At 37.3% G+C, this 15,507-nt stretch overlaps 1 protein-coding gene across 10 annotated transcripts in view; it reads left to right on the top strand.

Moving 5' to 3' along the window:
- MAGI3 (membrane associated guanylate kinase, WW and PDZ domain containing 3) overlaps nt 1–15,507 on the top strand; it is a 266,980-nt gene that overhangs the window by 167,513 nt on the left and 83,960 nt on the right. For 7 of the 10 annotated variants that reach the window (XM_085023515.1, XM_001925127.8, XM_085023514.1 and 4 more), the window contains exon 3: nt 11,099–11,218. The exons of the other annotated variants lie outside the window; for them this stretch is intronic. Coding sequence is in view for 5 of the 7 variants with exons in the window: in XM_001925127.8 (XP_001925162.4) it covers nt 11,099–11,218 (120 nt within the window). In the remaining 2 variants the exon portion in view is untranslated. The remainder of the gene's footprint in view (nt 1–11,098; nt 11,219–15,507) is intronic. 10 annotated transcript variants of the gene reach the window in all.

Genomic DNA, 15,507 nt, shown 5'->3' with positions numbered 1-15,507 from the left:
TTCTTGGTCTTTCCATTTTGCTACTGAGAAATAGAGATAATTTAAATTTAATTCTGTTAAGTTTAGGGTCCCTTCTCCATTATTTCTAATGTAAGATTGATATTAAGGAAAACATGAGATGTTACTACCAATGCACCAATATTACTAAACACATAAGAAATCATGTATGCTTAGTTTAATTTAGTGTAATCTGGGGAAGGATAATAGCAGAAAACAATAAAAGGGCATAAAAGAACATTCTGGTTTGTTTTTACTTTGGAGTGTATCTGCAACTCCTTGTGGATACTACCTTTTATAAAGCTTCTGGAATTCTTGATTTCTTTTTCTTGTTATTTAATCTCACACAATGTTCAGTCCATCACCAAGCCTTTCTAATTATGCGTCTTAAATACCTATCCATCTGTACTACTGTAGATACTCACTCCTTGTTTGGACTTTTTTTTTTTTAAAGAAAAAAAATAATAATGTCATGTGGTGGCAAATAGCTTTGTAAAACTGACCTCAAAATCTTGACTTTAGCATGTTGTTGGCTGGTTCATTTGCGCAGGTTACTTAAACTTCCTAGGCTTCAGAATCTCCATATTTCAAATGTGAATAATTGGGCTCAACGCGTTTGGTTACTAGGATTAAAGGGAGAACACAAGTGTAAACCACTTGGTCTGGAGCAGGTACTCAAGCAGTGTTTGTCTCCTGCCCCATTCTTATTGTGTCCCCTGCCTCCCATGTCACCTCAGTCGCGTCCATCTTTAAAATGCATGTCTGATTCTTGTCCATCTATAGTTTATCCTTCAAAAACTTCTATTGACTATAAGTCTAGACTCCTTAACATGCTATAAAATATTTTGTTTTAAAATCTGACTATTGATTATTTCCTCCCATAAATCTGCCTTGTCAGATTTCAGAATCACAAGTCCTAACATCTTTTCTTGGCATTTGCCTGATAAATCTTTACCCCTCTTTTTATTCTTTTATCTTTCTGAATCTCTGTTTTACAAATTGTGTTGAACTTTGTAGCCCGAAGTGAAGCTTTGTATGTATTAGTTTGATCGATATCTTTAGTCTCATTTTTGTCATATTTTTCTGTTTTACCCATACACAGGCCTTTCATATTGTCAAGGCTTTGACAGTGTAGTCTGTTTAATTTCTCTCTCTTGTTAGGAAGATTTGCCTCTTTATGCTAATGGCTACCTTCACACCTCGATATAAAACTCTTCTGTTTCTCCTCCTCCATTTGGTGTCCCTCCTATGAGCAGTGTTAAAATTATCTAATCATTTCTTCTAACCCCTTCCCTCTCCCAGTCCCATCATCTGACTTGAAGTAATATCTTTTTCTTTTCTTTTTTTTTAATTTTTTTTTTTACAGCTGCACCTGCAACATATGGAAGTTCTTGGGCTAGGGGTCGAATCAGAGCTGCAGCTGCGGCCTAGGCCACAGCCATGCCAGATCCTTAACCCACTGAGAGAGGCCAGGGATCCAACCTGCATCCTCACAGGGACAACAGCAGGTCCTTCATTCACTGAGCCACAATGGGAACTCCTGAAGTAATATCTTTTATTTCCAACAAATATAAGGTAGTCAGTAAGCTTATTCTACTTTGCATATGGTTTCCTTTTTCTCACTGTTTTTTGATATTTGAGCTGTATCTATATGGGCAATGCAAATAGCCATTACATACTCTCCCATTTTTATAAGCATTTATTCTCTATTCTATGGGTAGATATATATTTAATTAACAACCCTTATATTGTTGTTTCTTCAGTAATTGTGGTTTTCTAAAACTTGCTCTCTACCAGATTGCCGCAAAGGGTTCACAGGATCTTTATCGGAGTTGTATGCTTGGCCTTTATATTTTCAAGTTTTTTTGGATGGATATGAAATCCTTGGCTCACAAAGATTTCCCTGACTCTTATTAGTCAGTTATCTAATTGTCTTCTGGCATTGAAACATTGCTCTTACACAATCTGAAAACAATCTGATGGTTATTCCCTTGTAAGTAACTTGGTATTTTGCCCACATTGGGTGTTTCAGGGTAGCATTTTTAGTTTCGTAGCTCTAGAGCTCCCTCCTTCCTTGTTAAAGCAAGTTAATAAAAATATGTCCTTGCACTTTCTGCTGCCCTCTACCACTTTCACTTGGATCTTCTTTTTAACTTACTTCTAATGTCCTAGTTTTGCAGTTTCTCCCCAGTATGAGGTTTTGTCCTAGAAAGGAGCTTCAATTTATTTGTTATAATTCACAGGTTCCAAACAGCTGCAGCTATTTCAGATCCTAACGAGACCTCCTAACTTAAAAACCGAAATGTCCAAAACCTGTCCAAGAATATGGAAGCTCTGATGTATGAGTAGCACTTAGCAAACTGAATGGTCACTTCCTGGCCTCTAAATGTAATTCTTTACTGAGAGGTACCAGATCATCCTGGAGAAAATTCTGATTCCAGGGCTGGGCAAGGAAAGTAAAAGGTGAGCTTGAAATATCTAATTGTACTAGAAAGTTTATTTATTTGGAGGCCATATCAGAATATAAAAAAGCCACCTACAAATCATGCCCATTGACAAAATCTGAGACTATTTAACGAAATAATAAGAGAGAGAGAAACTTGTACTGTTGTCAGACATTGGACTATAGATAGAACACAACTATGATCCCTAAGAGAGGCGGAGAGGAAACTACACACAAAGGAGTCCTATAATTTCCTCAACTTTCTGCTTGGGGGCACTTTATAGGCCATAGCACAGGGACGGAGAGCCCAGGCAGAGTTCAGCAGACTCTGAGTGGAAGGAACAGAAATCTGAGTTCATGATTCAGAGGTGTCTGGAATTTGCAGGACAGGGTGTCAGAGAGGAAAGAGCTGGAAAGAAAAGGAGCTCAGGCAAATTGCTAAGGTGTCTCCTTGGGTGCATTGCTAAATACTAAACTGAGAATGTGTAGGATGGGAATCTACATGGCAGAATAAAGAACTCTTTGGGAGCTGTAAGGTTAATAATTCCCAGAGCTTACACAGGGCCAAGAGAAATTGGAGTTCTAACCAGTCTGAGTGGAGAGACCTCATAAGGGGCAAAGCTTACTAGTAGGGTTAAAATGGCCATAGATTAAGCTTCCTACGGCCCACTTTAACAAAGTTTAATTTTAAAAACCCCCAAAAGATCAAACGAATATGCATATAACTTAACTGTTAGAAAAAACAAAGGAGGGGAGGGAGGAAAAGAGAAAAAAAATCAACACTCTTTAAAGAAAGACAACAAAATCTAAATACTGAATATTAGACACAATATCAGCATTTAATAAAAAATTATTAGGCATACAAAAAAGCAAGAAAATGTGACCCATAATCAAAAGAAAAGTGAACTGATTAAGAAAAAACAATCAGAAATGACACAGATGATGACCATAACAAAATTTTTAGGGTTATCATAAATATGTGCAAGGATTTAAAGGACAGTATGAACAGGATGAAGAGAAAACAAAATGTGTATTTTTGAAAGAACTAAATGGAACTTCAAAAATTCCCTGGATAGGTTTAAGAGCAGATTATAAACTACAAGGGAAAAGATCAGTAAACTTGAAGACATAGCAGTATGAACTAGTCAAACTGAAACATGGAGAGGAAAAAGACTAAACTTTTTTTAAGCAATCAAAAAGTGAGAGAGACAGAGACACTTCTACTTTTGCCATGAAGAACTAGCTTGTACTGGATTTACCCTCTTACCATAAATGACTAGAAATTGGGCAAGATATATATATAACAGCTATTTTCATACATTGGATTGTAAGAAGAACAGAACTGTGGTCTGTTCATATTGATCTATGGTTCAAGCCAAAGTCGGGGAAGCAGGAAAAAAAAATCTTTGAAGAAATCGTGGCTGAAATGTTTCCACATTTGACAGAAATTAAGTCTGGTAGATCTAAGAAACTCAACAAGCCCCGAGCTGAAGAAATAATCTCAAAAGATATATCAATGTACATAATAATCTAATTGCTGAAAACCAGTGATAAAGAGAAAAATGTAAAAGTCAGACAGAAAAAGAGATCCATACATACAAGGGAACATAGAATAACTGCAGGCTTATCGATAGAAAAAAATACAAGCCAGAAGTTAATCAAATGTCATCTTTAACATGCTGGAAGGAGCAAATGCCAACCTAGATTTCTGTGTACAATAAAATAACCTTAAACATGAAGAACTTTTGAGACAAAAAGGGTAAGGGAATTTTTTTCCAGCAGACTTGCACTTTAAGAAATACTAAAGTAAGTTCTTCAGATGGAATGGAAATGATACCAGAATGAAAATAAAAGGAAAATAGAAAAGTATAAGTACCCTCTTTAGAAAAAGTAAACAAAAAAATCTATAAGGCTGTAACACATGGAATACTTTCAGTCAACTTGTCTTAATTGTTATTTGTTAGAATGTGCCACCCAGCAACATAAGGATATATGTTCTTTTCTAGTGTGCATAGAAACATTTACAAACATAGACCATGTTCTGGACCATAAAATGAGACTCAGTAAATTTTAGAGGGTTTAAATCATATAAAATATGTTCTCTGATCCTAATGGAATTAAATTAGAAATCATTTACAGAAAGACATCTGGAGAATTTCCAAGGATTTGGAAATTAAATAGCACACTTCTAACTAATCTGTGAGTTAAAAAATAAGCCACAAGGGAAATCACAAAGTATCACACATGTCAGTATAACATATCAATTTGTGGGATGTTGCTAGAGCTGTATTTAGAGGAAAATTTATAGTATTAAATATTTATATTAAAAATAATAAAGATCTCATTCAGTGATCTAAATTTCGATCTTAAGAGGAAAATAAACCCAAATTAAGTAGCAGGAAGGAAATAATAAAGATAAGAGCAGAAGTCAATGAACTAGAAAACAGAAGTGATAGGGAAAAATCAGTGAAATCCAGAGCCGCTTCTTTCAGATCAATACGAGTGATAAACAACAGTGTTGGGAATAAGAGAGATGGCATCACTAAAAATCCTAGAGGGAGTTCCGGCTGTGGCTCAGTGGTAACAAATCCTGCTAGGATCCATGAGGATGCAGGTTCGATCCCTGGCCCTACTCAGAGGTGAAGGGTCTGGCATTGCCGTGAGCTGCAGTTCCATGGCTTGGAACCCGAGTTGCTGTGGCTGTGGTGTAGGCTGGCAGCTGCAGCTCTGATTTGACCCCTAGCCTGGGAACCTCCATGTGCCATGGGTGCAGTCCTTAAAAGACCAAAAAAAAAATCCTTTAGATGTTAAGTGAATAATAAAGGATATGCTAAACAATCTTAAGCTAGTAAACTCAACAACTCAGATGAAATGGATAAATTCCTTGAAAGACAAAAACTACCAATCCTTACTTATTCTGAGATAACTGAACAGCCCTATAATCTGTAAAAGAAATTAAATTTGTAGTTTGTAACTTTTCCATAAAGAGAATTTCAAGCCCAGATGGTACTGGTGAATTGTTCCAAATATTTAAGGAAGAAATAATGCCAATTCTGCACAACTTCTGAAAAATAGAACACTTCCTAACTCACTGTGATCTGAGCATTATCCTGATTTTAAAGCCAGATGAAAACATTAAAAGAATATTAGACTAAATTCTTTCATGAACGTAGGCTCAAAAATCCTTTAACTATTTTAACAAAATGCTATATAGTAACATGTAAGGAAGGTAACACATTATGACCAAGTGGAATTTGTCCCAGGAATGCAAGGTTGGTATAACATTTGAAAATTATTATAGTAACAGTCTAGAAAAGCCATATGATCTTCTCAATAGGTGCTGAAAAAACATTTGACTGAAGAAATTCAACTTCAGTTTGTGGTAGACGTTCTCTGAAAACTAGTCTGCCAGTTATTACTCACTGCCTCATGGCTTCATATCTTTTTTTGCCCACTTATGATACTGTCACATTTTCCCCTTACCATCTGGCACAGTGTTAAGCTTTGTCAGTAGAGGGTGCAGGAAGGCTACTGGAGAAAGAAGAGCCTTCTTTTCCTGGTTCCAGTGTGTCTTTTTCTTTTGGCTTCTGCCTACAAAATAGAGTAAGTTTCAATGGTACTCTAGCATCAGCTCCCCAGGGGCAAGTTCAGTGGTGCCCATGGGGGCTGTTCAGGGAGAACCCCAGCAGTAAGTTCCAGAACACCTTCATAGGTGGCTTCATGAGTTCTACCAATGCACCAGCCGAATTCCTCTTTTACTACTGAATTCTGTGGGGACCCCAGATTTCAGCAATATCTCTTCCAAGTGGCTTTCCAGTGGGTTTCTAGCAAGCCCAGCTAGTGTCCCAGCTTGTTTTCTAGTAAGTCAGAAACACCTTCTACATTCATCCCTACCATTCAAGGCAGCTTGCTTGGTGACCTTTATTGGTACTCCAGCAGACAGTTCCCTGCCCACTGTCTATGAACCAGCTCTGTGCCAAGGCACCTAGCAAACTTCTCTACTATCCAGTGGGCGGCTACATACCTTCTCCAATAAGGGCTGTATTATTCAGTAGCCTCAGCTCTCCATGTACCCCTTTCTGTCAAGCTACCTTTTCATTTTCTTTTTCTTATTTTTATTTTTTTTGATTTTTTTTTAAAGGTATTTTTTAAGGCGGGTGGCTCATTTCATAAAGGATTTCACAGGCACTCAAGACAGGGAACAGCTTTGTGTCTGCACTGCCTAGGCCCTCCTACTGCCCAGATCTGTGCATGTGCCCACCTCAGGATGACCTTGGAGGACCCGGATAAAAAGTCAGTCAATTAACACAAGACAAAGCTTTTAGGGAACAGCATGATTTAGTGCTAAGATTCTCTACAGTGCTGAGGAGTGGGGTGCATGCTAGCTGGCTTCTTCTTAATGTTCTTAAAAGACAGAGTATTTTATTTACTCTAGTATTTCTTATTAGGAATATAACATATCTTTTAAATTGTATTAATGTTTTTCATTGGGACTGACTTTACTAGGTGCGGTAGTTTTGGAGAGATCAACCCTACCCTATTTTCTCTATAATCTTCTATTATTTTTGGTGCATGATTTAGCAAGAAGTCACTATTTCAGGAAAACATATTTCCCATTTTAGCAGAAACACCCCGTTTGCAACACATATATCTGGCAAAGGACTGCACTGCTTCAATACTAAGACACAGTTATTTCACATTTTAACCTCTTTGTAATTGGAATGCGTCTTAAAATACATGAAATCTTTAGATTACATATTGCCAGAGGTTTTTTTTTTCTTTTTTAGGCATAAAATAATAGTGTGTTTCAGAAACTGTTGATTACTTAGATTTGATGAAGTGAAGTAATGTCCAGAATGTAAAGAACTACAACTTTAAAAAGACAGGCAATCGACTAGAGAAGTGGCAGAGGACTTGAACAGCCACTTCACAACAAAAGAAATCTCTGTGGCGAGTCAGTATATGAAAAAGAATGTTTAATCTTATAAGGCAGTTGCACATCAAATACACAGTGAGATGCATTTACATATTTGGCTTGTTGGCAGAAGTTAAAAGACGTGATAACAAGTATTGATGTGGACACAAAAGGATGCATATTGTGTGATCCCATTCATACGGAATTACAAAACAGGCAAAGCCAAGCTGTGTTGCTCAGAAATGCATTACTTAATTGGTAAAAACATTTTAAAAGAGATTTCCTCACAAATGTCAAGGTTGTGATTACTTTGGGGACAGAGGGGAGGAGAGATTTATGATTGGAGGCACACAGAAGGCTTTTGGCATCCTGGTAATGTTCTCTTTCTTCATCCAGATGAGTTTGCTTTATTATTGCTTGTTAAACTTTGTATGTTTTATGTACTTTTCTGTATATTTCAGAATAATACAAGAAGGGGGAAATGATCAGTTATGTCAAAAGTTGTTGATTGGTCAAGTAGTAGACTTGACCTTTGGATTAAGCAAAGTGGAGACCCATGATGCAGTTAACAGATTGTTTCAGTGGGAATGGTTGGGGCAATGATCTTTTTGGAGTGGGCCCAAGAGAGAACGAGAGGAGAGTAATTGGAGACTGAGTAAACACAACTCAGAGGAATTTTTATGTAAAAAGGAGAAATTTGGGGTTGACTGGAGGGGATGTACAAGGCTTTACATTAAATATATAGAGTATCAGGAGAATAGAAGAATAAATTTTCTGGCATGCTGAAAATGGAGTAGAATAGGGCAAGGCAGAGAACTTTTTATGTATACAAGATTACAAGTTTTGGGGAGAAGTGAAAATTTATATTTGTAGAGAGAATTAACATTAAAGCTACTTTGTAAGTCTTAGAAATTTATATGTTGGAATCACACAACATTTTATATCTATTAATGGAAAGAACTGTGAACACCCTCTTGCTCAGTGCCACTTGGTAGAAACAGAAGGGAGCCCCAGAAGGATTAAGGGCTTGCTCAAAATCGTACCATTAATAATCACACCAGACTGAAGCAGAGTTGTTCTGCCCATTGGATTAGTGCCTTAAAAAAAAAAAAAATATATATATATATATATATATATATATATAAAATCTATAATATGGTTTGCTCTTAAATTGGGTTTTATATAGTTCATTATGTTTTATAGCAGAGTTTATTTGGATAGTATTTCAATTAGCCTTTGCTGCATAACAGACTACCCTAGAACTTAGTGGCTTAAAATAACCATCATGTATTCTCATGATTTCATGAGTTAGCTGAGCTCAGTCATTGGCAGCTCAGCTGGGGTCAGAGGGGCTGCACTGGCCTCATTCACATGTCTGGGGCCTTGGTGCTGTTTGTTGGATGGGCCTCTTATCATTCAGTAGTCTAGCCTGGACATCCGTACATGTGGTGGGACCATTCCAAGAAGGCAAAGATGGAAATCTAGACTCCTGAACTTGCACAACATCATCTTAATTTATTCAAAGCAAGCCAAAAAATCCAGTCCAGATTCAGAAGGTGAGGCAACAGTACAAATGTGGCCATGTGTTTCCATCTTTCACAGCTACTAATCATAAATTCAATCATTGAATTTATTTTCTAATGTTAACTTGTACTTCATATGGAACTAAAAGCTGTCGATTCAGGGAATCTAACAGTGTAATTTTCATCAGTATATGAGAAACAAAAATTTGATGATAAAAAATATGTTAAGAAAAAAGGAAGTGATGTTTTCCAGATTTTTCTATCCTCCGTGAGATAAGACAGCAAAGAAATAATTGTTTTTATAAAAAGTTGAGTAAAAATAAGAGGGAACATTCATTGAATACAGTCTTCATTGCTTGGAATGTTGGCTTAATCGTTATTTTCTGAGAGCATTACCATAAATGTTTTATCATCATCATTGTGGATTTTTTTCACATGTCACAAAATATAATAGAATGTAATGCTACTGATAAGTAAATGCAATTAATAACTTGCCATGAGTTAATTTATAATAATGATAGCATATTGCCAGGCACTGTGCTAATTACATTTGTATAAAGTTTCACTTAATTTCTTTGACAGCTATTTATATTAAGTACTTACTGGGGTTCTGTACTGTGCTCAGACGTGGGGCTATTACTCTGAACCGAGTAGACGTGGTCCCTGCATATTGCCGTTCCCTCGATGGGAATCAAGGCAGATTCTCTAAAGAAGCTTTCTAAACTGGGACCTGAAGGATGAGTAGAAATTAGCTGAGGAAAGGGGGCGCCAAAGAGAATAGAAAGTCTTCCAAGGAAAAGAATGGCTTGGACAAAGGCCTTGGAGATAAGCAGCTGCAAAGAACACTGAAAGAGCTGGGGGGAAAAAATCTTTTATGGCTAAAACTTAGAATATGAAAAGGGTGAGGCAAGAAAAAAGCCAGTGAGGTAGAGTCTGGATTTTTATGCCAAGGATCATGGGAACTATTGATGGGTTTAGAGGGGTTTTTTGTTGTTGTTGTTCAGTCTGTTTTAGAAAAGGCATTGGCTATAGGTTGGATAAGAGGTGGAGCCAGGAAGCTGAAAGGGTTGATTCCAGGAGACCATAGCAACAGACCATAGGTAATGATATGAAGTGGGTGTGAGAATGAAGACAAGGCTCTAAATCCTGCAGGTAGTTAGGAGACGGAATCAATCTGATTTGGTGACTGGACGTGGAGTAGAGGGAAGAACTCAGGGCGACTGACTCTCAGGTTTCTGGCTTGGAATGCTGATGACAAATAGGGAGCAGAAGTAGAGTAACGGGCTGGAGAAGGCATCCTTGCACAGGACAGTATCCCAACTCTGTTTCTAGGCTGACTACCTGGATTTCTTTTTTTTTCATATTCTCTAGTATTTGCAATATTTCCAACATCAGTTCAAAAGAGTATAGATTTTTGTCCAGTGAAATTCAGTAAAATACAGCAATGCTGCCATAACCTGAACTTATGTCTTCGATCTAAACGAAAGATTTTACTTTGTCATCAATTCCTTAATAGACAGACATTTAGTGCTCTGTTGCCGTAGTGAATTTCATTGAACAGTTTACTTAGTGCTTAGTTTTTTAAAATTACTTGAAGAGAATAATGGCTTGGAGAAGCAATATGTGAGTTCCTAGCTTAAGCCTTAAGCCCTTTATTCATTAGTCTAACATAATTTCATAATCAACATTTGTTCAAGTTTTTTAAATGGGATTCATTAGAAGAGCTTTTAAACATTGTTTCTTTTTATTGCCTTTCACACCTCTGGTTAAGTAGAATGTTAATTTACATTTATGCTAAGGAAGGGAAAATACGTAAGGCAGCTACAAAAACACAAAGTTTATCCTTAGTGGATTTCTCTCTCCTTCAAGTGTTAAGTCATGATAATTGAGATTTGAAAGAAGCGTTAACTATTGTGTCTCTGAAACTTAAGCTTCCTTTGAGGTTAACATTTTAATCTTTGTGATTTTGGATTTCATAGCTATCTGTAGATTTTATTAAAATACATGTACCCATCCTGCATTATTTACTGTCCTCCTTTCATCTAGGAATGTTGATTTGCCTAAAATTCTCTGATCATCACTCTTAGAAGATAACTATATTCAGTAGTCTGTTTCTTCCATGTGTTCTCTATAAACTGAATTTTCTCTTAGTCTCAAAATTCTCTAAGTTTAAAAGCACTTTACAACCTCTTTTTTTTTTTTCTTGTTTTTTTTCCTTAGGCACTACGAGGGCCCCCAGGGATGGGGAAGTACCAGGGGTGGACTATAATTTCATTTCTGTTGAACAATTCAAAGCACTGGAAGAGAGTGGAGCATTATTAGAAAGTGGAACGTATGATGGTATGTCCCTAAATACTGACAACAGCAACCCAGAAAACTACGTGATTGTTTGGAATTCTTTTAGAGGGAATTTAATCAGCAAAATACCCTTTTTTTTTTTTTTTTTTTAAGTTTTTTCTATCAGTCCTTGGGTGATTTTTCTTTTGATTAGGCTATTTGTGATTTACTAATTAAAATGGACTAATCGATTAGCAGAAGCACTCCATCCTACTATAAAGTATGCAGTATATTAAAGTCATTCAGACTGGCCAGTTTGCATGCGATTCCTATTTTATCATATCAAGTCACCAAGTACTTGTGAGTTCTATTTGTGGTTGGAAATCCAAATACCATATATTTGAAAAAAATCTGTTTATACCTTGGCTGTCTGGGGAAAACATAGGTTGAGGGAGAAAATAACAAAAGACCAGAAAAAATTGGTTTTCTTGTCCTAAATCTTCTCTAGTCAAGTGATTCTAAGAAGTACTGATGTAAGATCAATTTCAACTGTTAAGATTCTTGATTGGATCTTTTTTTCTTTCTTATCTAACCCTCATGACTGGCACACTTGTGCACCCCGCGGGCACCTATACCTTCCCATCCCTGCTTCATCATGCTGCTGTAATTGCCCTTCTCACAGAGAGCATGTCTTTCTTACTCAATATTATCTTTGGTGCTTAGAGACGGTGTTCATAGGTTTCTAGCCATGAATGCAACATACCCAAGAGTAGTTCTTTGTAATTTCTCTTGAGCTGCACCAAGTGCTCAAAACAGGGGAGTCTTCATTTGCTTCCTTCTTTTTCTCACAGTTTTCATCTAGTCTGTTACCAAATCTAGTCATTGCTCCCTCTGGAACGGCTTTCACTCTGCCCTTCTACCTCCATCACCTCATTGCAGACCCACTGAACTAGCGCATGTCAGCTGTCACAGGGGACCTCATTTGTTCCAACCTCGTCCCTCTCAGCCATCCACCCTGCTTGTTTCCACCATGCTGGTCTTCCTCAGGTGCAGTTGTGGTCACGGCTCTCTTTCAGAATCTTGCGTGATTTCCTTTTCCCTGCTAAGTTTGACTCAGCTCCCCTTTCTGGGCTTAGCTCCCCCAACTCATTCATTCATGTATTGGTTTATTGATCCTTTTTCATTTGTTCACCATCCCATTTGTTAAGTACCTACTATGTGCCAAGCACTATCAGAGGGACTGGAGGTGCTGTGCTGAGCAAGAGTAAAATGATACTGCCTTCATAAATCCTACATGTCAGTGGGGAAGGCAGTCAAAAAAACTAACCAAATAACTAAATTGAGATGTTATGAAGGAAACAAAAACAAGGGATTTAAAGAAGAGAATAGGAAAGTCTTGTTTAGTTAAGACGGCCAGTGAGGACTTCTCAGAGGAAATGACAGCTGCTTATTTTTTATTTTCATCCAAAGAGCCTCCTCTCATTCACCTCCCTCTTATAGGCAAGCATTCCGATGTGTTTAACATGTATATTTTTGTTGGTATATTTATTCTTGCAAAATGTATGTTGTGTCTTGTGTACAGGTATCATTTGCATCTGGACCATGTTCTATATAAAATTAGTTTTTGACTGTTTTCACTTATTACTGTTTTTTAGATTCATCCATGTCGGTATACTGTATCTGCATGTAATTCACTACTTTTTAACCACTGCACAGTACTCCACTTTGTGAATCTGCTACATTTTACCTAACTATTCTAGTGATGGACTTCCAGATTGCCTCCAGTTCCCCATCACCACCGATAAATCTGCAGCATCCTCACACCTGGCACCTTACAGAGAGAGCTGTGTGAGAATGTCTGCGGAGTATATACCCAAGAGCCGAACTGTCGGCTTGTAAGGTATACATGCAGGTCATCTGATGGAGTAGTTTTGGGTAGCTCCACAGTCTGTATTCTACCAGCAGTGCCACGTGGACATGGTTCTGCAGCAGCGTAGTAATGATTTCATGTCCTCATCAATACCCGCCATCATCCAGCTTTATAATTTTGTCAATCTGATGGTTGTAGAAATGGTATCTCATTTTTAATTTTAGTTTCTCTGAGAGTCCAAGAGTTTGAGCATCTTTTCATAGGGTTTTTACATTTTTTGGGCTTCTGCAAATTGTTTTCATTTCCTTTTTACACTTTTTTTTTTTTTTTTTTTGGTCTTTTGTCTTTTTAGGGCTGCACCTGCGGCATATGGAAGTTCCCAGGCTAGGGGTCTAATCGAAACTGTTGCTGCTGGCCTATGCCAGAGCCACAGCAATGCCAGACCCAAGCCACATATGAGACCTACACTACAGCTCATGGTGACGCCAGATCCTTAACCCACTGAGCGAGGCCAGGGATTGAACCCACAACCTCACAGTTCCTAGTCAGGTTCGTTTCCGCTGCACCCCGACAGGAACTCCTCCTTTGTCCACTTTTAAAGAAGTGAGATCTAAATCACATTCCAGTTTGCAGAGATTCCTTAAATGTTTTGATACTTATTTAGATATCAATCCCTTGCTGGATATAGATGTTTTTCTCCCATTCTGACTCCTAATAACCTTGTCCTGTGTTTCTCCATTAAACAGAAATCCTTAACTTTTATCTAGCAGATTTATCACTGTTTTCCTTATGATTTGTGCTTTGAAGTTTTGTTTTAAGAAGTCATTCTCTGAGGAGTTCCTGCTGTGGTGCAGTGAGTTAAAGATCTGGCATTGTCACAGCTGTGGTGTAGGTCACAGCTGCAGCTCAGTTCAGTCCCTGGCCCGGCAGCTTCTATACGCCATAGCTGTGGCTGAAAAAGGAAAAAAAAAAAGAAAAAAGTTGTTCCCTGTCCTTAGATCAAGAAGACATTCTCCCACATTTTCTCCTGTTAAGGACCTGGTATGTGACACAGTGGCACAGTGGCACATACCACATTATTAGCTACTGCACACTCAATTCAGAGGACATGCAAATTGAAATAACAGTCAGCCACCATTTCACACCCATCAGATTGACAGAAATTTTAAAGTCTGATAATTGTGGGAAATGGAAGCTCCCACACACAGCTGGGTAGAATATAAAACGGTACAGTCCCTTTGCAGAGCATCTTGATAATAGCCAGTGAATTCTGAGATGCACCTAACTCCGACCCAGCACTTCCCTCTGGAGGCTTAGTCTAGAAAAACCCTTGTCTATGTGCATATGTAGACATGTATAGAATACCAAAATAGCCTATAGCATTATTTGAAACAAGGAGATAATAGAAACAGGTCTTTCAGTAGGAGAATGAGTAAAATACATTTTAATTTGTTCATAAAAAGGGACTACTATATAGCAGTTAGGTAAACTAGAATGGACATGTATCAATAAGAAAACATTTTAGAAACAGTTGTATAAAAAGGTTGCCAAAGGGTTTGGACAGTATATTATTTAGAAAGCTATGAAGTGTCATAAGCACGAGATGAAGCTTTTATTAAAATTATAGTATTTATATGTTATGTGTGCATAGACACATGTTCTGGATACACACACTCTGCTGGGAAATGACATATACCAACATTAGAATAACTCAAGGAGAGAGAGGGGAGGACAGAGACAGGAAGTGAGGGTTTAATTGTATATGTGACCATACATCTGTGTCCTTAAAGAGGGGAAAGGGGGAGACCTGAGGGAATCTGGCTAAAGTTAGTATCTGGGGATGTGTAAATAAATGAATAAGTTCCTAATACTATTCTAACACTATGGTCTATGATTTCAGAGCAGTTTAAAATATCTAATAGTTGATTGTTCCATTGTAAAAATTTTTCTCCAAAAAAGAGAAAATGCTCCAAAACAGCTTCACAAAGATGAAAAAACTATTTCTGTGAATAACCGTGGTAGAGTTCACAAACCTTGCAACTCTCTACCTTCCTGAATCTGAAATCTTGATATTTACCAATAACTCAAGAAAAGTAGATCAAATTTATTTTTATAAGCAATGCTAGTTTTCTTTTTTAATCTCAGCTAATAATTTTTTAAAATTAGGAAACTGCCAGAATGTATTATGTAGTCCTAAACTCTTATCAGTGACTGTGGACAAAGCAGTCACAATATCCTGAATTTTTCTAATTTTCACTCTACAAAAAATTAAACCTTCTAGAATTAGGTAATAATTACTAAGCATACCCACTATAATGTGTTTCTAGTTGTTTCCTGTAAAACTACCATCCTTGGGAAAAGTAGACTTCTTACTTTTTCGTGGTACATCCACATTCCCTGGTAGCATGATTGTTGGATATAATACAGGAATCTATTCATCCTCATGAATGTATTGAACCACATCCTGCTCCCCAGCCAAACC

Source organism: Sus scrofa, chromosome 4, assembly GCF_054392235.1.
Source record: "Sus scrofa isolate SSC_HxYL_T2T_F1_AM1 chromosome 4, Sscrofa_HxYL_maternal_Yorkshire_Landrace_v2.0, whole genome shotgun sequence".
NCBI lineage: Eukaryota > Metazoa > Chordata > Mammalia > Artiodactyla > Suidae > Sus > Sus scrofa.
The sequence above is the reverse complement of the archived record's forward strand: the minus strand, read 5'-3'. Positions and strand labels throughout refer to the sequence as shown.